The sequence below is a fragment of the Nicotiana attenuata genome, unplaced genomic scaffold (genome assembly GCF_001879085.1).
Source record: "Nicotiana attenuata strain UT unplaced genomic scaffold, NIATTr2, whole genome shotgun sequence".
Lineage (NCBI taxonomy): Eukaryota > Viridiplantae > Streptophyta > Magnoliopsida > Solanales > Solanaceae > Nicotiana > Nicotiana attenuata.
The window spans coordinates 87,163-110,254 of record NW_017673304.1 but is presented as its reverse complement, the minus strand read 5'-3'; the positions used below and the strand labels follow the sequence as shown (position 1 = coordinate 110,254).

Genomic DNA, 23,092 nt, shown 5'->3' with positions numbered 1-23,092 from the left:
GATCGTTCATAGCTCCTGACACTGATGCCATAAAATTGACAATCGAGGAGTTGGAGCAAGCCACACTAATCGAACACCCATATGATCGAAAGGTATACCTCAGCACGGGGTTAACCCCCAAGCTCAGGAAAAAACTCATTGATTTTCTTAAAGCTAACATATATTGTTTCGCTTAGTCCCATCTTGACATGACAGGGATCCCACCGGAGGTAACCACATATACTGAGTTTAGACCCAAAATTCCATCCGGTTAAACAGAAGAGAAGGATACAATCCAAGGTCAAGCATGCGTTCATCAAGGACGAGGCATCCAAACTCCTCAAAATAGGGTCCATCCAAGAGGTTAAATACCCGAACTGGTTAGCTAACATAGTGGTATTACCTAAAAAGGGGAATAAGCTAAGAATATGTGTAGATTACAAAGATCTGAACAAGGCATTCCCTAAAGATTCTTTCCCATTGCCTAGAATCAATCGGATGATCGATGCGATGACCAGGCATGAGATACTCAGTTTTCTCGATGCCTACTCCAGGTACAACCAAATTCGGATGGACCTAGAAGATCAAGAAAAGACTTCTCTCATCACTAAATTTGGCACCTACTATTATAATATAATGTCGTTTGGATTAAAGAACGTGGTGCCACCTATCAACGCTTAGTAAACCGGATGTTCGAAGAACAAATGGGAAAATCAATGGAAGTTTATGCTGATAACATGTTAGTCAAGTCCCTGCGAGTAGAGGACTATTTGAAATATTTGCAGGAGACCTTCGACATACTGTAGAAACACAATATGAAGCTAAACCCAGAGAAATGCACACTCAAGGTGATCATGAAAATTCCTTGGGTTCTGGTATCCAATTAGGGAATAAAGATTAACCCCGACAAAATCAAAACCATAGAGGATATCACTATGGTGGACAATGTCAAGGACGTCCAAAGACTGAACGGGTGAATAGCCGCCCTAAGCCGTTTCATCTCGGGAATCTGGACCCTCTTCACGGACGATGCCTCGAACATGAAGGGGTCCGGGCTCAAGATCGTATTGAAACCACCTACGAGAAATGTAGTTAAGCAGTCTATTAGAACCGGGAAATTGACTAACAATGAGGCCGAGTATGAGGCCATGATTGCAGGTCTTGAATTGGCTAAAAGTCTTGGGGTCGGGGTTATCGAAGCTAAGTTTGACTCCCTTTTCGTGGTAAATCAAGATAATGGGACGTTCGAAGTAGAAGAGGAACGGATGCGAAAGTACTTAGACAAATTACAGGTAACACCGCATTAATTCAAGGAATGGACCTTGCAGCACGTACCCCGAGATTAGAACAACAAGGCCAATGCTCTAGCTAACTTGGGGTCATTGGTCGATGTTGATGAATTCAGTTCGGGAACAGTAGTGCAGCTCATAAAGTTGGTGATAGAAGAAGCCACGCCGAAGTAAACTCAACGAGTTTAACTTGGGATTGGAGGAATAAGTACATAGACTACTTGAAGACCCGAAAATTGCCCTAGGATCCTAGAGAATTGAGAGCCCTGCGTACCAAGGCTGCAAGATTTAGCTTGGTCGAAGAGGCATTGTTCAGGAGGACCTTTGACGGCCCGCTAGCCAGATGCTTGGGACCAGGAGATACCGAATATACCTTGAGAGAAGTTCACGAAGGCACTTGCAGGAATCATTCGAGGGGCAGAATCTTTGGTTCGGAAATTAATCAGGGCCGGCTGTTACTGGACCGAAATGGAGAAAGACGCGAAGGACTTCGTACGGAAATGCGACGACTGTCAGAGACACGCCCTGATGATCCATCAACCAGGAGTAATATTCCACTCGGTTTTGTCCCCGTGGCTATTAATGAAGTGGGGAATATCGTCGGTCCCCTACCATGGGCACCCTATAAGGCTCAATTCATATTATTTATGACCGATTATTTTTCCAAAAAGGCTCGAAGCTCAAGCATTCAAAAAGGTCCGGGAGAAAGAAGTCACTGACTTCATCTGGACCACATAATATGTCGATTTGGGATACCAACCGAGGTCGTATGTGATAATGGAAAACAATTTATCGGCAGCAAGGTAAATAAATTTTTCGAAGATCAAAAAGATACTATCAACACCTTATCACCCCTAGTAGGAACGGGCAGGCATAATCAACAAACAATATCATACTTCAAAACCTGAAAAAGAGGTTGACCGGTGCGAAAGGGAAATGTAAGGAAATACTGCCCGAAGCCCTATGGGCATACTGTACGACCTAATCTAGTACCGGGGCTACCCCATTTTCGTTGGTCTACGAAATCGAAGCCTTAATACCAGTCGAAGTGGGAGAATCGAGCCTAAGGTTCCAATATGCGACAGAAGAGTCAAACGGCGAGGCCATGATCACGAGCCTAGAAGTATTGGATGAAAGGCGGGAGGCCGCCCTGGTCCGATTGGCTGGTCAGAAACAGCGAATAGAAAGGTACTACAACCAAAGAGCCAACCTACAACACTTTCAAGTCGGGAACTTGGTGTTGAGGAAAGTAACATTACACACTAGGAACCCGAACGAAGTTGGGACCGAATTGGGAAGGACCATATCGGGTTGCCTGAATAACCGGCAAAGGCTCATATAAACTCGAAGCGGGAAACGGCGTACAACTACCGAACAACTGGAACGTGGCACACTTAAGGCGGTACAACTGCTAAGATACGAACTCAATTACTTTTTAATTATGTTATAAAATGGACTAACATATGCAGGTAAATGGCCAAGGATGGATGTGTCTATTAAGTCTGAAAGCACGCGTTGCACTCTTTTTCCCTTGAACCGGTTTTGTCCCAAAGTGGATTTTTCGTCAAGGTTTTCAACGAGGCAACGGTAGAACATGCTAACTTAGATTTCAAACCGGAGTCAATTATCTTTTGATTCATGTCAACATTATCCGAGCCCTCACGAGTTCGATCTCGAATACTGGGGGCCATTACCCTCGCATTAAGGTATTTAGCAAGGGAAGAAGAAAATTTAATGTGATAAAAACTAAGGCTTGGCGGTTAGGATTCATTGTAAGGGCCAAACGGTCATATGAACCGTGCCCACATAGTCCGCTCTAGCCATGGCACAAGTTTTATCCGCTTTCAATCATGTACCTTCCATACCAAGAAATGAAAGAAATTTCCACTTGCCTTACACTTGTCTCTTCGATCCCGGATCCTAAAAGCCTACGGGCTACCCCCACTCAGGGACTATCGAGCCTACGGGCTACCCCTACTCGGGGACTGTCACCCGATGAAAGTTTGGGCGGCCTAGGCTGCCAAATCCTGGAGGCACCAAACATATCGGGCGATGCATAAATATAAAAGGCTACGCCCACCCTAAAAATGGCTCGGAGACATCCGAAGTCCGAAACTAGAAAGTAAGGCCCTTACGAAAATTCGAAACCTACTAAAAGGTTATCATTGGAAAAAACGACGTCTAAAAACACTTAAGCATCTTAAATACCCCGATCTCACCGAGGGCTCGAAGCCACAAGCAAACAAAGTTGCACCAAAGTCAGGCTTCGTTTGAACCTCCGAAAAATGAATCTCCCAGAACTATATCTAATTCTACGCTAAGGCATAAAAAATAATACATGAATAAAAATTCCAAGAAGATGCGGAAAAGTAGAGACATATTATTGCCAAAAAAGAAAAAAGTTTTTACATTCCAAAATATATTTACAAGGGCCCGACAGAACGACCTCGGGATAAACAAAAAAATATATACATAAGAAAAGCTGGAAAAATACTAAGGCACCTACACCAAGTCTTCACCAGGGCGACTCGTTGCTTGAACTATCGGAGCCCTCTGAACCTTCGGCACACTCAGGCTCGTATAGCTCCTTTTCCTCGACCTCGAGCCTCCTAAATTCCTCGACCTCGGTCGATAGGTCAAAACCTCAGGCGTGAATCTCTTCGAGGGTCTCTCCGAAAAAGTCACTTCATGTATTCAGTTTTTGTGTTTAAGCGGGTCTCGACTACCTCCACATCGGCCTTGTACTGAGCTACCATTTCCTCGGCATCAGCAGAGGTTGTGTCCAGTTTGGCCCCCAGTGCTGCATATTCTCTTCCATCGTTCAACCTAGACCACTTGCCGGCTTTGTCCTTCTCCACCCAAAGTTAGTTCTCAACTGACGCTAACTTCGCCTTCGCAAGTTCCTTCTCCGAGGCCAGCCTGTCCATCTGCCCTTCCACACTTCGGTCTGAGCCTTGATCTCGACATCTCAGCCTGCAGCTGGTCGATCAGGTCTATCTTTTGTTGGACCTGCGAAGTTTTTTTGTTCGTCACCACGACTAGCTTCTCGTTTTTAGCTTCAAAGACCTTTACCTTCTCAACCAGGTCGGCGCATTCCGCTTCAAGGTTGAGGCTCCTTCTGAGCTTTTTCCCGCCCGGCCTGGAGAATCTAAAGGTCTTTAAGGTCCTTGTCCTGTTGCTCGTTATGAGCCTTGTACATGTCCTTCTTTTGGACCTGCTCTTTGAGCTCAAATTCGAGCTGGCTGATTTTTAAGCGGTACCGGAGGAAACTTTCATAGTGAAGCACTGAACCTTGTAAAACGGTAAAATTAGTAAGAGACGTGAAAGAAAACCTAAGTGGGATTCATATAGGAGTACAAAAGTTTTTGCACTTTACCCAGCTTAGTGCATGTTGTGCCTCGTTGAAGAGACTTGATGTGCTCACCTCGTTCATCTTTGCCTGGTCCTCCTCGTTCACCAGGCATCGGAGGTAGCTGGCTATACCCACCAGAGAAGATAGGACTCGGGCATCCTCAGGACTGTGAGGACAATCGTTCTTTTACGCTCGGGGTCCACGCTCAGTGGGGGAAATTGCTTCACCAATATTAGGTTCGAACTCGGGACGTGAAATCCCTGGGGCACATCCTTTTTCGTGATCTCCAAGTGATCCATCCCGGAAAAATCCTCCAATATAGACATGTCCATTCCATCAAAGAAGGAATTGAGGGGATTATCTGAACCATGTACTCCCTCACTTCACTTTTCTTTGCCCGTTTGGGCCTTTTCGAGCATGGAATCGGTATAGGAGGGCGTCTAGATGATGTCAATCACACCGGTCGGCTCCTTCGGAACAGGAATGGCTCCCTGGGAAGTCACAACCTCTATCTCCCCCTCAGTTTCCCGAGTCAGAAGGGGATCCCGTGGCCCCCTTTCTCGGTCGCCACTTGCTCCCCAGTAGGGGTCAATCCATGGGAAACGAAGATGCCATCTTTATTAGGCTCATCCCTGAGCCGATAGAGAAAGTCGGGGTCCGGTACCCTCGACTTGGTATTCTTCTTGGGCTTCCAGGCCCGGGTGACCGCCCTCTTATTCCTCTTTCTCTCAGGATCCAGGGAACCCGAGGAATTTCTTTTCCTCTTCTTCTCTTCCTCTGCAACAGTCTCGGGCTGTCCCGAAATGGAGGGCTCGGTAGGTAAGGACGTATCCTCGTCCTCGTCCTTGTCCAGCAGCCTAAGTTTGGTGATCTTAGGCAGACCTATGAGAGAAAAGAAAAGGTTAGCATTATGAAAGTTGGGGGCGTAGAGATAACTATTCGTGGAAGAGCCTTACCATGATAACATGCCTCCCACTTGCCCTTCCAAAGTCTGCGCTATGCGCGCTCGGAGTACGGAATCTGCCTACAGGTCCCTTCGATCCACTCCTTGAATCGGGGGATTGCATCAAGAACTCGGGCAACAACTACACGACCGCAAATACAGGCAATGAGAGAAGGAATAAAAGCATATAATACTTAAGAAAGACGACACTTACGAGATGCTTTCCACTTCTCGGGGAATGGCAAAAACTCGGAAGGGATCAGGTCTTCAGTGTTCACCCGAGAAAAGGGCCTTACTTGCTCGACAGACCAGCTTGATCAACCCCCTCGGAAAATTTGGAGCTATATAGGCGGAAAAGATGGTTGAGGGTGAACCGTGGGTAGTCAGTATTATTCACAAAATGACGTAGGAGGATCACGATCCTCCAAAACGATGGGTGAATTTTCCCGAGGCACACCTCGTACCTCTTGCAAAAATCTAGGATTACGAGATCTACGGGGCCCAGTGTGAAGGGGTAAGTATAAACACTTAAATACTCTTCCACATGGGTAGTAATATCGTCATTAGGCTCGGGGACGACCAAGTCTTTACCTTCCCATTTACAGTCCTCTCGGACTATAGGAAGAGTATCTTCAGTGACGGAGCATATGTATCTCCATGCTCCCTCACCTCTGTCTTATTGAATAGAGGCATTCTCGACCTTAAAATCATCCTCGATGGAGCAACTCCCGGGTACAAATCTCTTCATAGGAGGCTCGTGAGCCACCTCGAGGGTGGATACCTCGGGGCCCGCGGCCGGATGGGAAGACGAGGGAGCCGCTTGTTGCGGTACGGACTTGGAAGTTTTAGCCATTGTAATCTAGGCAAATATGAAGACTTGAAGGAGAGTATGAAGATTTGAAAGAAAAATATAAAGATTTGAAGAAAGAGTGTGAAGCTTTGAAGGTTAGAGATGAAGATATGAAGATCTGGGTTGGAAATTCCAGAAAAAATATGAAGGTTTGAAGGTCTAGGATGAAGATATGAAGGTTCAAGAATCAGAGTATGGAGATTTGAAAAAGTTAAAAGGCGTTAGAAAATTCGAAGGTAAAAGCTAGGAACAGAAAGTGGAAGAAATGTAAAACGGCGAAGCTTTTATACGGGAGAAACAGTCAATGCGCGATATTTCACATTCGAACGCGACCAGTCGGTGACTGACACGTGTCCAGAGTCACAACAACGCGACTAAGGGGATGTTTTGGCTTATCCGTCACCTCGGTTGTAACGTATGAATGAAGGAAAAGGGGTTCATCTATCGTTTCCCATCATTTCGGCAAATCTACTCTTCGGAAAATGAGGGGACTATCTGTATATGGGTGAAATCGGGGATAATGTACACCCCGATTTCCTAGTGAGCAAAAGGAAGTGAAGGCATGAACATACATGATTGAAATCGAAGCTAGGAACTCTTTGTATTGGGGCCCATGAAAAGTGAACGAAGTGCTCGCCATCGGACCTAATAAAACGACGCACCCTGGACTCAGGACGAGTTCAGAAACTTCGGAAAGCAAAATGATATCCGCAACCAACCGATATCACGGCGCGGAGCTCGCTCGATGGTGGTTACAAATCAGTAATTAATGAGAAAGGAAGATTTTTACCTTTTTTAGACTTGTACTACGGATGAAACTCTCCTACTATATAAAGGGGAGGTTTTTCTTTCTATGAGGGTACATTGTAACACAAAAACCAAGGCAATAGAAATTCATTTCTTTGTTTTCTGGCTGTTGTAAAGTTCTTACTTCACTAAATGTTCCTTGTTCACAATTGGTTTCGAACTAAGGGTCCGATCGAGGGCAAAACTATTATTCAACCTAAGTTCGAGCTAGGCCGTAACATTACGTTTAATTCCTTTATCTAATATTCTTGATCATTTATTTTGAATCAATCCACATATTCTTGAAACCGCATATAAATTTAATTGTTTTCCGTTTTAAGGGTAAATTTAATTATTTTCCGTTTGACTATTGGACATACCCAATATCAGTACACCTCTACACCACCTCTAACTTCTCGTACCAAGTGAGAAAGCACCAAGGATAAGAATTTAAAGTCTCTAATTTCAGCATAGTCTTGACCTTCATACTTTCACGACCGTCTACGTCTAGAATAATCGTCTTAATTAGCACTTCAATGCTTCTCTTTCTATTCCGGAACAATCTCATATTCCTTTCTGACCATATATAATCGACAACAGCAACAAGAATCATTTTAAACACTTCAGCACTCGCATTCTACCTTTTGCATCGTCAATTACCCACTATAGCTTTTATTAGGCTTTAGTACCCTTTATTATTCTTTTTTACCTTTCAATTACCTTTTATTGCAGCCTTAATATTGGTAATTAAGGAGGATAATTTGTAGATCATACACCCTATAGCTCTAGTATAAATAAAGGATGAGGCGAAAGACTTGTACGAAAAAAGGATTATTTTACTCTATTATTCTGTTAACATCATTCTGCAAAATGTTTTGTTCTTGATGTTGTTCTTTTTTCTGGAGAAGTTCAATTCGAAGCCAGATTCGTATTTTTTTCAAGTATTTTTAATTTAATTTACTTTTTGCTCTTCATTACTTTGTATTTACGGACTAACTAATCTACGTGTCTATAAATGATCACGCTCAACTCTAGTTCTAAAAAGGATAAGCGGTCGCCGCAAATATAATCCGGTCTAAAGGTCCGCAGTCGATCTCACAGAGAATTAAGGCTTAGCTACAACTATGAAGTATTGCTAAGAAACACAAGTTCAAATAATTTCCCAGTTATAAAAATTATAATTTTTATTTTAAACTAATTAATTAACAAATACTAAAAGCAGTAAAATTATAAACTAACAAGACTAGGGGTTGGAGACAAGATTAAGAAGGTCTAGAGTTATGGTTTCCCCAATTTTCCGAACCCTTCCCGCAACGCCTTCTAAATTTTGCCTAAGTATTCTCTACCTATCGTGAGTACTTCAGGTATCGTAATTTTCTTCCGAGCAACTACCACAGTTTTACTAGACATATTCTTTCGAACAACGCTAGCTGGCACTAATTTATTGCTTACTAAGATCGCACCAAGGTTTGGTTATTCCTAATCTCACTTTTAAACCCTCCGTATTGATACCTTACATACATTAGGAGTGATGTTATTACAGCTACCCAAATATGTACCCTTTTCCAAGCAATACATACTAAATAGACACAGTCAATTGATGGCCATTCAATCAACAATAATAAACACGTAGTTGAATATGTAGAGAAATCCAACGATTCAATTATATAAAAATATAATAAAAATTCATTCTACAAAAGGTTTTATCAAAACCCGCGAGCTGCCACCGAGGTGCCACCAGCAGTTCCAGCTGGAGTCCAGACACCTGATACGTCTACTACTACTACTCCAGCACTCCAGGAGACTCTGGCGCAGCTTATGACTATGTACACTACTCTAGCTCAGGCAGGGTTGCTTCCCCTTGCTGCAGCTACATCCCAGGCCGGGGGAGGAGCACAGACTCCCACCGCCCGCACTCCTGAGCAGCGAGAGCATGTTGATCAGGTCCCAGAGATTATTCCTATACAGCCGATAGCCCCAGCTCAGCCCGAGGAGAGGGCAGTAGCTCCAGAGGAGGAGCAGAATAGGCTTGAGAGGTTCAAGAAGTATCATCCTCCTACATTCAGCGGGCTTGCCCCAGATGATGCTCTTGGATTTCTTGAGGAGTGAAACCGTATCTTCCGTACCATGAGTATATCAGGATCGAGTGGGGTTTCTTTCACTGCCTTCCAGCTTCAAGGAGCCGCCTATCAGTGGTGGCGTGCTTATGAGTTAAACAGTCTGGATGAGGCAGTTTCCCTAACTTAGGCTCAGTTTTCAGATATGTTCACGAGAGAGTATGTTCCCTAGAGTCTCAGGGACGCTTGGCGCGCAGAGTTTGAGCATTTGTGCCGGGTACTATGACTATCTCGGAGTATGCTGTCCGTTTCACCGACTTGGATAGATATGCACCAACTATGGTTTCTACTGTTCGCGAGAAGGTTCACCGGTTTATTGAGGGGCTTATTCCCAGCATCAGGTCTAGCATGGCTCGTAAGTTGGAGATGGATATTTCTTATCAGCAGGTGGTGAGCATTGCTAGGAGGATTGAGGGTATGCATGCTAGGGATAGAGAGGAGAGGGAGCCTAAGAGGTCTCGAGAGTTGGGCCATTATTCTGGTGCCCGTACCCCAACTACAGGACGTCATGGTAGGGATTATATAAGTCGCCCTGTCCATTTAGCTCTTCCAGCAGCCAGTGGTATTCCAGCTCCTCCCAGACCTCATGAGCCTTATTATGCGCCACCAGTATCTAGTGCGCCTCCTGCACGGGGTGCTTCTAGTGGTCAGTCCAGCAGACCTGGCCCGAGCCAGTCACATCCGACACGTCCTCCCAGAGCTTGTTTTGAGTGTGGTGACACACACCATATGGTGAGGGATTGCCCCAGACTTAGGAGGGGTGCACCTCCAAAGACTTCTCAGCCACATCATGCCCCATAGAGTTCTCAGGCTATGATCCCAGCACCAGTTGCTACCCCACCTGCTCATCTAGCTAGAGGTGGAGGTCGGGGAGGTAGAGGTTGCCCTCGAGGGGGAGGCCAGGCCAGATACTATGCCCTTCCTGCCCGTACCGAGGTTGTCGCCTCCGATTCTATCATCATAGGTACTATCCTGGTCTGTCATAGAGATGCATCGATTCTATTCGATCCAGGCTCCAATTATTCTTATGTGTCCTCTTATTTTGCCCCGTATTTGGGCGTATCTCGGAATTCTTTGAATTCTCTTGTTTATGTTTCTACTCCTGTGGGGGATTCTCTTGTTGTGGACCGCGTTTATCGGTCGTGTTTGATTGCTCTTAATGGTTTTGATACCAGAGCCGATTTGTTATTGCTCAGCATGGTAAACTTTGATGTTATTCTGGGCATGGACTGGTTGTCGCCCTATTATGCTATTCTTGATTGTCACACGAAAACCGTGATGCTGGCTATGCCAGGTGTACCGCGAGTAGAGTGGAGGGGTACCTTAGATCATACTTCCTATAGAGTTATCTCATTCCTTAAGGCTCAACATATGGTTGAGAAGGGGCGTGACGCGTATCTAGCTTATGTGAGAGATGTCAGTATTGATACCCCTACAGTTGATTCAGTCCCAGTAGTACGGGATTTCTCTGATGTGTTTCCAGCTGATCTTCCAGGCATGCCGCCCGATAGAGATATTGATTTTGGCATTGATCTGTTGCCTGACACTCAGCCCATTTCTATTCCTCCGTACCGTATGGCTCCTCTTGAGTTGAAGGAGTTGAAGGAGCAGTTACAGGAATTGCTTGATAAGGGTTTCATTTGGCCCAGTGTATCACCTTGGGGTGCTCCTGTCTTATTTATGAAGAAGAAGGATGGTTCTATGCGTATGTGTATTGATTATCGCCATTTGAACAAGGTTACAATGAAGAACCGTTATCCTTTGCCTCGTATTGATGACTTGTTTGATCAGTTATAGGGTGCTTGTGTGTTTTCTAAGATTGACTTACGTTCAGGCTATCATCAGTTGAAGATTCGGGAGCCAGATATCTCGAAGACTACCTTTAGGACTCGGTATGGTCATTACGAGTTCCTTGTTATGTCATTTGGGCTGACCAATGCCCCAGCAGCCTTCATGCATTTGATGCACAGTGTATTCCGGCCATATCTTGATTCATTTGTCATTGTCTTTATTGACGACATTCTGGTATATTCCCGGAGTCGGGAAGATCATGAGCAGCACTTGAGGACAGTGCTCCAGACTTTGAGAGAGAAGAAACTATATGCTAAGTTCTCGAAATGTGAGTTTTGGTTGGATTCCGTGGCATTCTTGGGTCACGTGGTTTCGGGTGAGGGTATTCAGGTGGATCCGAAGAAAGTGGAGGCAGTGCAGAGTTGGACCAGACCATCCTTAGCTACAGAGATCCGCAGTTTTCTTGGCTTGGCGAGTTATTACCGTCGATTTGTTCAGGGGTTTTCATCTATTGCAGCACCTATGACCAGGCTGACCCAGAAGGGTGCTCCGTTCCAGTGGACGGAAGAGTGTGAGGAGAGCTTTCAGAAGCTCAAGACAGCTTTGACTACAACCCCAGTTTTGATATTGGCTACCGGTTCGGGGTCTTATACTGTCTACTGTGATACCTCGAAGGTTGGCCTTGGAGCGGTATTGATGCAGGATGGTAGGGTAATTGCCTACGCGTCCACATAGTTGAAGGTGCATGAGAAGAATTATCCTGTCCATGATCTCGAGTTAGCTGCTATTGTTCACGCCTTGAAGATCTGGCGTCATTATTTGTATGGTGTGCCTTGTGAGATTTATACTGATCACCAGAGTTTGCAACATCTGTTCAAGCAGAAGGACCTTAATTTGCGACAGAGGAGGTGGTTAGAGCTGCTGAAAGACTATGTTATCACTATTTTGTATCACTCGGGCAAGGCCAATGTGGTGGCCGATGCTTTGAGCTACCGGGCAGAGAGTTTGGGGAGTTTGGCTTATTTACCAACAGCAGAGAGGCCCGTGGCGATGGATGTTCAGGCCTTAGCCAGCCAATTTGTGAGATTGGATCTTTCGGAGGCCAGTCGGGTTCTAGCTTGCGTGGTCTCTCGGTCTTCCTTGTTTGATCGTATCCGGGAGCGTCAGTTTGATGACCCTCATTTGCTTGTCCTCAAGGACAAGTTTTTGCATGGCGATGCCAGAGATGTGACTATTGATGATGACGGGGTATTGAGGATGCAGGGTCGAGTTTGTGTACCCAATATTGATGGGATTCGAGAGTTGATTCTAGAGGAGGCCCATAGTTCGCGGTATTCCATTCATCCGGGTGCCGCGAAGATGTACCAAGATTTGAGACAACACTATTGGTGGAGGCGGATGAAGAGAGATATAGTTGGGTTTTATCTCGGTGCCTTAACTGTCAGCAGGTGAAGTATGAGCATCAGAGACCGGGTGGATTGCTTCTGCAGATAGAGATTCCGGAGTGGAAGTGGGAGCGGATCACCATGGACTTCGTAGTTGGGCTCCCACGGACTTCGAGGAAGTTCGATGCCATTTGGGTGATTGTGGATCGGCTGACCAAGTCCGCGCATTTCATTTCTGTGAGTACTACCTATTCTTCGGAGCGGTTGGCAGAGATTTATATCCGGGAGATTGTCCGTCTGCATGGTATTCCAGTTTCCATCATTTCAGATAGAGGTACTCAGTTCACATCGCGGTTCTGGAGGGTCGTACAGCATGAGTTAGGTACTCGGGTGGAGTTGAGCACAACATTTCACCCTCAGACGGACGGGCAGTCCGAGCGCACTATTCAGATTCTTGAGGATATGCTCCGAGCGTGTGTGATTGAGTTTGGAGGGTCTTGGGATCAGTTCTTGCCACTGGCGGAGTTTGCTTACAACAACAATTATCAGTCCAGCATTTAGATGGCAACGTATGAGGCTTTGTATGGTAGGCGGTGTAGATCCCCGGTGGGTTGGTTTGAGCCAGGTGAGGCTAGATTATTGGGCACAAACTTGGTTCAGGATGCTTTGGAGAAGGTTAAGGTGATTCAGGATAGGCTCCGTACAACCCAGTCCAGGCAGAAGAGTTACGCGGACCGGAAGGTTCGTGATGTTTCCTATATGGTTGGAGAGCGGGTCCTGCTTTGGGTTTCGCCTATGAAGGGCGTTATGAGGTTTGGGAAGAAAGGGAAGTTGAGTCCGAGGTTTATTGGCCCTTTTGAGATATTGAGGCGTGTTGGGGAGGTTGCTTGTGAGCTTGCCTTACCTCCCAGCTTGGCAGGAGTTCATCCGGTATTTCATGTTTCGATGCTCCGGAGGTATCACAGTGATCCGTCGCACGTGTTGGATTTCAGTTCAGTCCAGTTGGACAAGGATCTATCTTATGTTGAGGAGCCGATGGCAATTTTGGACAGGCAGATTCGAAAGCTGAGGTCAAAGAACATTGCATCAGTGAAGGTTCAGTGGCGGGGTCAGCCGGTCGAGGAGGCGACCTGGGAGACCGAGCAGGATATGCGCAGCCGTTACCCTCATCTTTTCACTACTTCAGGTATGTTTCTATGCTCGTTCGAGGACGAACGAATGTTTAAGTGTGGGAGGATGTAACGACCCGGCCGGTCATTTTAAGAATTAACGCCCCAATCCCCTATTAACTGCATTCCCCGTGTTTGTTTCTGCTATTGTGAGTTGCCGGGAGGATTTATTTGGAGTTTTGGAGAGTTTTGGGACACTTAGTCTCTAAATGAGAGCCTAAGTTTTAGAATTAGGACCGTAGTCGAAATAATGTGAATACGGCCTCGGAATGGAATTCCGTTGGTTCCGTTAGCTCCGTTGGGTGATTTCGAGTTTAGGAGCGTGTTCGGATTGTGTTTTGGAGGTCCGTAGCTTAATTAGGCTTGAAATGCCGAAAGTTAAATTTTTGAAGTTTCCGGTTCAATAGTGAGATTTTGATATCGTGGTCGGAAAGGAATTCGGAAGTTGGAGTAGCTTCGTAGTGTTGAATGTGACGTGCTTGCATAATTTCAGGTCATTCGGACGAGGTTTAATAAACTTTTTGATCAAAAGCGTAATTCGAGAGTTTTTGAAGTTCTTAGGCTTGAATTCGATGTTAATTCGATGTTTCGATGTTGTTTTAGGTGTTTTAAGGGTTGGTATAAGTTTGGATAGTGGTATATGACTTGTTCGTGCTTTTGGTTGAGGTCCCGGGGGTCTCGGGATGATTTCGGATGGTTAACGGAAAGGCTGGTAAGTTTGGAGTTGAGAAATTGCAGCTGAAGCTGCTGTCATAACCGCACCTGCGGCTTGGGGACCGCAGGTGCAGCGCCGCAGAAGCGGCTGAGAGACCGCAGATGCGGCCATGTGAAGAAGGCCAGTTTCCGCAAGTGCGGTAGTTTGAGCTCACCTGCGTGAGCGCAGGTGCGCTAGAAGAAGCGCAGGTGCGGCCCAAGGGAATTTAATGAAATCTTGCAGATGCGCACCTGGGACCGCAGGTGCGGAAGTCCTGGGCAAGAACCTATATAAAGCTTCAGTCGCGATTTTTGCCCATTCTTTCACCATTTTCATCCGGATTTTGAGCTTTTGGGAGGTTTTGAGAGAAAATTCAAGGGAGCTTCAAGGAGGTAAGATTTTTGGAACCTAAACTCGTTATTATGGTGATTTTTATCATTTTAAGCATGAAATTTGAAGGAAAATCAGTGGTAAATTGGGGGGTTAGGGTTTGGTTAATTGGAGAGCTTTGAGTGGTGATTTGAGGGACCATTTGAGGTCCGATTTTGGTGCTTTTGGTATGACTAAACTCGTGAGAGTATAAGGATTCTAAAAATATAAATTTTACCCGATTCTGAGACGTGGGCCCAGAGGGCGTTTTGGTCATTTTACCTAATATTGCGTATTAGCTTAGAATTTATTTGTAGAATCAGTTATTTACATTATACAATTGAATTGAATAGATTTGGGCCATTTGGTGTCGGGTACTCGTGGCAAGAACGTGGTTTCGGGTTGATTTTGAGCCGGTTCGAGGTAAGTGGCTTATCTAACCTTGTGTGGGGGAAACTCCCCTTAGGATTTGGTTTGTTGATAATTGAAATGCCCTGTACGTGAGGTGACGAGTGCGTACTTGTGCTAATTGTTGAAAATTCGTTTTTCTTTAAGTAACTATAATGTGATTTCCTTTTTCATGTTCATATTGTGCGTAATTTAATCCTGCTATTAGCCTAGGGAAGCATGTTTAATTGACTTAATTGTCTTACTTGCTCAATTTGCCTTATTTGGATTATGTGCAGCATGTTAGGTTAGAAATACCTGTTTTACTTTGGTATGGAAATTTGAATTGAATTGAGTATCCTTCGTGTTGCTGCTGTGTGTTTACTTTGGGACTACGGGACGGTATCCCGGGAGATCCCCCTGTATGTTTACATTGGGACTACGGAATTGTATTCCGGTAGATCCCCCTACACTTTTATATTGGAACTACGAGACTGCACCCGGTAGATTCCCCCAGTACTGGATATTTACATTTGGGACTTCGGATCGGGACTCCGGTAGATCCCCGCGCATTATGAGTTGGACTACGGGACTGCACCCGGGAGATCCACTAGATATTTATATTTGGGGACTACAAGACGGTATCATGGGAGATCCCCCGGTTGTTATCTCTGCGTTGAGCTGTATTTATTTTCGTGATTTCTATGTCTATGTTAAAGTTGTTGTTGTTCTTTTATCCTCTGTTACTTTTTTTACTGTTGCACTTAAGTATACTGTCTTATTTTACACTGTTATATCTTGTATTTCCTTTAACCTCAGTAGGGCCCTGACCTTCCTCGTCACTACTCGACTGAGGTTAGGCTTGGCACGTACAATATTAGAATTCATAACCAATAATGAAAATAGAAAAAAGGAAGTGAAAAACTCGTAGAAGAATTCTCCCCCTTGCTCCTAGTGTTTTCTTGCCTCTTAGGTCGAATCCCCTCTAAAAAAAATGCCCCCTCTTTCTTAGACATATTTATGGAGTATTTATAGGCTAGGATTGAAGTCTCAAAGTCCAAATCCGGATCGGAGTCTTTTAGTTTACGCACTTTTGATCACCGAGCTATAGACCTCACGAGGGCAGGCTTATAGCACGGTCAGCCTAACTACGCCTGGCCTGTAGCACGGTAAAGCTAGTTACAGAGTTGGCTACGCTTGGCCTGTAGCCAGGTTTGGATGCTTGGTGTTTTTATGTTCACTTCTTGCATTTTCGTTCTCTTTTCGTGCAACTTTCATTCAACTCTTTCTTACGATGCTCCTACACATAAAACACCATAATTTAGCTCAAATATCGCACAATTAATCACTAAACAAACAAAATATAGGGCGAGTAATGTACTAAAAGTATATCATTTTCGCGAAACATCAATAAACCACATTACAAATTCAACTGTTCCTACAGGTAAATAATGGCAGAGCCAAAAAATTTACTAGAGGGTGTCAAAATATAAAAAAATAAACACATTGAGAAAAATAAGAAGAGTTAATATATAATATATGTAGTATTAAGTGGGTTTGGACATAAGAATTGTAAAATTCCAAAAAGAAAAAGTTAAAAAAAAATTCAATTGAAAATGGTATTTGAAAATTAGAGTTGTGTTTGGACATGAATATAATTTTGGTTGTTTTTGAAGTTTTGTGAGTGATCTGAGTGAAAATTTTGAAAACAGCTTTTTGAAGTTTTTCAAATTTTCGAAAAAAATTTCAAAATGCATCTTCAAGTGAAAATTAAAATTTTTATGAAAAAAATGCTAATTTAGAAAAAAATAAAAAAATTTCGAAAAAAAAATATCTCTTATGTCTAAACGGGCTCTAAAATACTTGAGTGCTAAACAATGTAATTTTATGCCGGGGTATGTTTTGCAGGGGAGAATTTCCATTTTAAAAAGGCAGAATAGCCTGGGAGACACTTGTACTTATTCCGGTTTGTCATCCCGGTCCCTACACTTCATAAGGTTTCATTCAGACACTTCAACTTAATCAAAACAAGACTTTTAAACCCTTCTGACCGTTGACCGAGCTTATGCGGCATTAATATGGCTGCAGTGGACAAAATGAATGATTTACACGCACATTAGGTGCGTGAGCTGATGACTCTTTTTTATTAAAAAAATAAAAATAAATAAATAAATAAATAAAAATACACTAGCAGCGCCTCCCCCTTCGTTCTGCACCCCCTCCCCCCCTCTCTCCTCTTCTTCTTCGCATCCCCCCNGCTTATGTGGCATTAATATGGCTGAAGTGGACAAATGAGTGATTTACACGCACATTAGGTGCGTGAGCTGATGATTCTTTTTATTAAAAAATAAAAATTAATAAATAAATAAATAAAATACACTAGCCAGCACCTCCCCCTTCGTTCTGGCCACCCCTCCCCCCCCCCTCTCCTCTTCTTCTTCTTCGCATCCCTCCCCCTTCATTCTGCCCCCCCTCCTCCCCCCTCTTATTCTTCTTCAGCCAACCCACCCCCCCCTCGTTCTGACCCCCCCTTTCTCCTCATCTTCTTCTTTAGATCCCCTCCCTTCCCCTTTTTCTTCATCCCTTCTTTTATTAGATTTTCTCCTTGGTGTGTATTTCTTCTTCCATCATGTCATCTTCCCCTTCTCTATGACTCCTCCATTTTTTCCGGTGATTTTAGCTTTCAATTTTTTTCACAGCCCTTCCAAATTGGGGTAGAGGAATAAGTCAAAATTCAAAAGACTTAATTCTCTACTCATGTATTTGTCATGGATAGATAACTTTCTTTAAAAGAGGAGTGAAGGAAGTAGCGGTATTCATGGTGGAGGAGCCATGGTAGGTGGGTTATTCTTTTAAGAAGGTTGAGTGGGGTTTGAAGAAGGGAGGAGGGGTTTTCTTTAATTTTAATTCTAATTTTTTCTTTTTTTATTTTATTTTTTGTTTATGAAATTAAAATTTTGTTAAATAATATTATTTTGGCGTAGAATCTAATGTGGATGCTGATTTGTCATCCACGTCAAGCAAGTGAGCATCACACGATTTCGGAGGTATCTAAAAGTCTTGTTTTGATTAAGTTGAAGTGCCTGGATGAAACTTTATGGAGTGTAGGAACCGGAATGACAAACCGAAACAAATACAAGTGTCTCCTAGGTTATTCTGTCTTTTAAAAAACTTGAAAAAGCCTTTGTTCCTCTCGGAGCATAAAAAGAGGGGACACCACCAGCTGCGGTCCCCAAAATACGATCATCGATTAAAAGACGTGCCGAATACTTTTAAATTCCCAAAATACCCTTTTTAGATTCCCGCGCAATATAGCTATAGATACGAAATATTAATTTACTTATCATCCGATTAAAAAAAAATCAGATATGCTCAGATGAAATGACGACGATCACCATCATGATCACTCATTGATAGTTGGGCCCTACCTCTTCCCTTTGTAGGTCCCACTTTTCTGCTTACACTTTTAAGAATCCATCTGTCCTCCATTACCACCTCCCTATAGCTAAAGCAAACTCCCTATTCAAATTTTGTACGTATTCAAAAATTTTACTCATCTTATGTGATAATTTGTGCATATAAATACCCTTTACTCCACTGTCACTCTTCTTAGTTTTCTCTCAGCTCCTCCTCTCCAAAATGCCCCATTATTACCTTCACCGCCGGCCGGTTACTCCGGTGCCGGCAATATTTTGTTTTCTCGGATTTTTTTTATTCTTTTTCTTGGGCCCTTTGCCTGTTAATGGGTGGCGTCCATGGCCCAACCAAAAGCCCAACGCCACCGAGTTAGTCTACGGCGGGTCTAAAAAATATGAGGGCTCGTCGGAGTTTGTCCATTTGAAATATCATATGGGCCCTGTTCTCACTGCAAATATCACCGTTTATCCCATTTGGTACGGACGGTGGGGAAAGTCCCAGAAGCGTATTATACGCGATTTCATCAGCTCATTCTCGGCCTACGATTCTAAACCGCCTTCAGTGGCTGGTTGGTGGAAAACGGTCCAGCTTTACACTGATCAGACCGGAGCCAATATCTCCCGTAATGTCCACCTCGGCGACGAGAAAAACGACCGGTTTTACTCACACGGTAAATCCTTAACCCGGTTAACTGTACAGTCAGTGATAAAATCCGCCGTTACAGCTCGTACCCGACCGTTACCGTTAAACCCGAAAACTGGCGTCTACTTATTGCTCACTTCTGATGACGTGTACGTTCAGGATTTTTGCCAAAACGTTTGCGGATTCCATTACTTCACTTTCCCGTCCATCGTCGGGTACACTTTGCCGTATGCTTGGGTGGGTAACTCCGCCAAGCTTTGTCCGGGTACTTGTGCGTACCCGTTTTCCGTACCGAATTACATGCCGGGTTTTAAAGCCGTGAAGTCACCCAACAACGACGTTGGAGTTGACGGAATGATAAGCGTGATAGCTCATGAGATTGCTGAGCTATCAACGAACCCGTTAGTGAACGCGTGGTATGCGGGTCAGGACCCGAGTTTCCCGGTGGAAATAGCGGATCTTTGTGAAGGGATTTACGGTACCGGCGGCGGCGGGTCGTACACCGGACAAATGATGAATGATAAAGAGGGTGCCACATATAATATGAATGGGCTAAGAAGAAGGTTTTTGGTTCAGTGGGTGTGGAACCATATTCTGAATTATTGCACTGGCCCTAATGCACTTGATCAGTAAATGTTCCATTTACCATTCAAATCACTGTATGTGCTTTTCTTAAGCATTTTGGTTTGTCGATTTTTTCTTTCTTTCAACTTTATTTTTAAATTTCAGGTTGATGATGCATGTTAATTAAGCTTTGGTTACTATTAATATAGTGTAATAAAAGTAGTTTATATGTACTGTAGTAATTTCGTATACAAAGTTACTTTCTTCACTTGTCTAAATTTTGAATGGATTTGTACTTTGTAGGGGCTCTCTTTGGACATACTTTACTGTACTATCACATTCCCCCTTACAGAATTCAAAAATAATGAGTTCTGCGAAAGTTGGCAGTGTTTGTCTTGGAGAAATATAGAAAACAGAGAGCATAATGCCAATTAAAGAAGATGTGGGGACTTATTTTTAAAAAAATGCGGTTTCTACACGTTCATCTTCCATTTGTAAATTTAAAATAAATGTTGTTTATTTTGTACGTTCTGACCACTAAAACCTATAAGTATTATTTTAAAATTTTGAGATTGCTAAATGAGGAAAATTTTGAAGGATGTAAATTTAAAATAAATGTTGTTTATTTTTGTACGTTCTGACCACTAAAACCTATAAGTATTATTTTAAAATTTTGAGATTGCTAAATGAGGAAAATTTGAAGGATATATATATATATATTGTATTAATCTTTGATGATCCGTGAGGCATAATAGCCATCCTAATATTGATGGCTTAGATTTATATTTTGAATTAGTGTTAAGGAAAATAGTACAAATAAAAGATAATACTCTAATCGATATATTTAATTACATAAAAATACTTGATTTTTTTTCAAATGCCTAATCGATAGACCTTTTAGCCATAAGTGCGTCTGAAGTGCAATTTTTCGCTTCAGACCTTTTGGTCTTAAGGGCATCTGGAGTGCAATTGTTCACTTCAGACTTATTGGCCTTCAGTGCATGAACCATTGGTTACACTTCAGACATATTTGGCCTTACGTGCATCTAAATTGTAATTTTTTATTTCAGATTTATTGACCTTAAATGTAGGAAAACGTTTGTTGCACTTAATACCTTTTGGCCTTAAGTGCATCTGAAGAGCAATTTTTCCCTTCAACCTTATTGGCGTAGTGTATGAAACCATTGGTTGCATTTCAGCCCTATTTGGCCTTAAGTGCATCTAAAGCGCAATTTTTTCATTTCAGACTAATTTTTTTTAACTTCAGACCCAATGAGTCTGAAGTTGTTAGTAAAGTGGGTAGGCTTATAAATTCACATTTGGAGTAGGTTTGGGTATTAAATCGTATTTTGGATTGTTAAAATTCGAAGAACAAATTTCTGTTTCTGGACAATTTGCACTTCTGGCCTATTTGGCTTGAAGTGCATGAAAACGTTGGTTGCACTTCAGACCTTTTAGCCTTAAGTGCATCTGAAGTGTGAGGCCTATTTTGCTTGAAGTGCATGAAAACGTTGGGTGCACTTCAGACCTTTTAGCCTTAAGTGCATCTGAAGTGCAATATTTCACTTCAGACCTTTTGGTCTTAAGTGCATCTGAAGTGACATTTTCACTTCAAACTTATTGGCCTTTAGTGCATGAAACCATTGGTTACACTTCAGACATATTTGGCCTTACGTGCATCTAAAGTACAAATTTTCACTTCAGGCTTATTGACCTTAAGTGTAGGAAAACATTTGTTGCACTTCAGACTTTTTGGCCTTAAGTGCATCTGAAGTGCAATTTTTCACTTCAAACTTATTGGCCTAGTGTATGAAACCATTGGTTGCATTTCAGCCATATTTGGCCTTAAGTGCATCTAAAGTGCAATTTTTTCATTTCAGACTAATTTTTTTTTTAACTTCAGACCCGATAAGTCTGAAGTTGTTCGTAAAGTGGGCAGGCTTATAAATTTTTTTGCAATGGGTATAAGTTCAATTGTGACCACCAAAACCAGGTATGGATGCAAAAGCCAAAAATACATAAGATCAAAAATGCGTAAGGAGTGATTAAATCGGATAGCTCTATTATCAATTAAAAAACAATCACTAAAACAATGGATTATAAAACATTTAGGCCTCTAAATATAATTCCGCTTTAGGCCCTAATTATGTCGAGCCGCCCAATTTATTTGAATACTACTTCAATCACATCCCTTTTGTTATTGTCGAATTAAACATTTTACTAAATACTATTGCTATTTAACCTTCTGTTATTCTTGAACATTGTACTAGTGCTACTTCACTTTTGTAAAAGTAGACAAACGTTAGTACCTTTTTTCAGCAAGCGTAAGAGTTTATAAAAATAATTTACAAAACTCACATACTATGTTCACTAAAATTAAACGGCGTAAAATAAACTTTAATGTTTTCCAATGGTATTGATTCAGATTAAAAGCTAGATTCTTTCTCTGTCCCAGATAATTCTTTCTTCTCGCTTTTTGACAGCAAAATAAAATAAAATAGACTCAATTTATTAGAAAAGTTCCCTATCACTTTAATATGGAAAATTAAATAATTAGTCCCTATCATTGTAATTTCTTTTACTTATGTCAGATTTAATCTCAAAAGATGGTCATGACCCCCTCCCCCCTCCCTCCAAAAAAAAAAAAAAAAAAAAATTAAAAAGGAGATATAATGAAATTGATGGATTATTATATGCGGCGGAAGCAATCCCAATATCGAAATCACATTTAATCTAGACAACTAGTATAAACAGGATTTCACGGATTACCTTTGAAGCGTGAACAAAGCTCCTCTATCACGTGAGCCTCATATTCCACAGCAACTCAACGAAATCACCACCACCTGCACGATCACGATCTCCGAACGTTCCACGGTCTTCTACTATGTTACCCCAATATATTCGCAAATAGTAATTTCGTGTGGGCGAAATTTTCTAAGAAAAAAGGGGCTGAAAATCGGCCACCATGTATTACCCCCTCTAGGTGGAAAACCTTATGTATTTATACCACAAGTTTTAAGGGTTAAAACCCTTTTCCAAGACCTGTTGACCACTAGAAAAAGGATTCATTTATTTCCTATTATGTATTTATATCACATAATTTAATTAACAAGGCTTCAATTATGGAATTAATTTCTAATTTTTAAAATTAATATCCATCATAATTAATTACGAATTATTCCACTAAAAATTCGTAATTTCACTCCTTATTCAATTTAAAAATTTATCCATTAAATCTTATTTAACTTCCCATGTTAAGATTCAGATACTAATCAACTAAATTAAATTACTGACAATTTAATTTATTGATTATTTTCTTTAGACTTTCGCTTAACTCATTTCATGTGTCGGGTACCGA

General features: G+C 42.5%; 1 protein-coding gene across 1 annotated transcript; it reads left to right on the top strand.

The window, feature by feature from the left end:
• The first annotated feature begins 18,617 nt into the window (after positions 1–18,617).
• Positions 18,618–20,113, top strand: LOC109216006 (protein EXORDIUM-like 3). Its single transcript, XM_019380133.1, has 2 exons — positions 18,618–19,829; positions 20,038–20,113. The coding sequence occupies exon 1, from the start codon at positions 18,751–18,753 to the stop codon at positions 19,801–19,803; it is 1,053 nt and encodes a 350-aa protein (XP_019235678.1). The 5' UTR covers positions 18,618–18,750; the 3' UTR covers positions 19,804–19,829; positions 20,038–20,113.
• Positions 20,114–23,092: the final 2,979 nt, after the last annotated feature.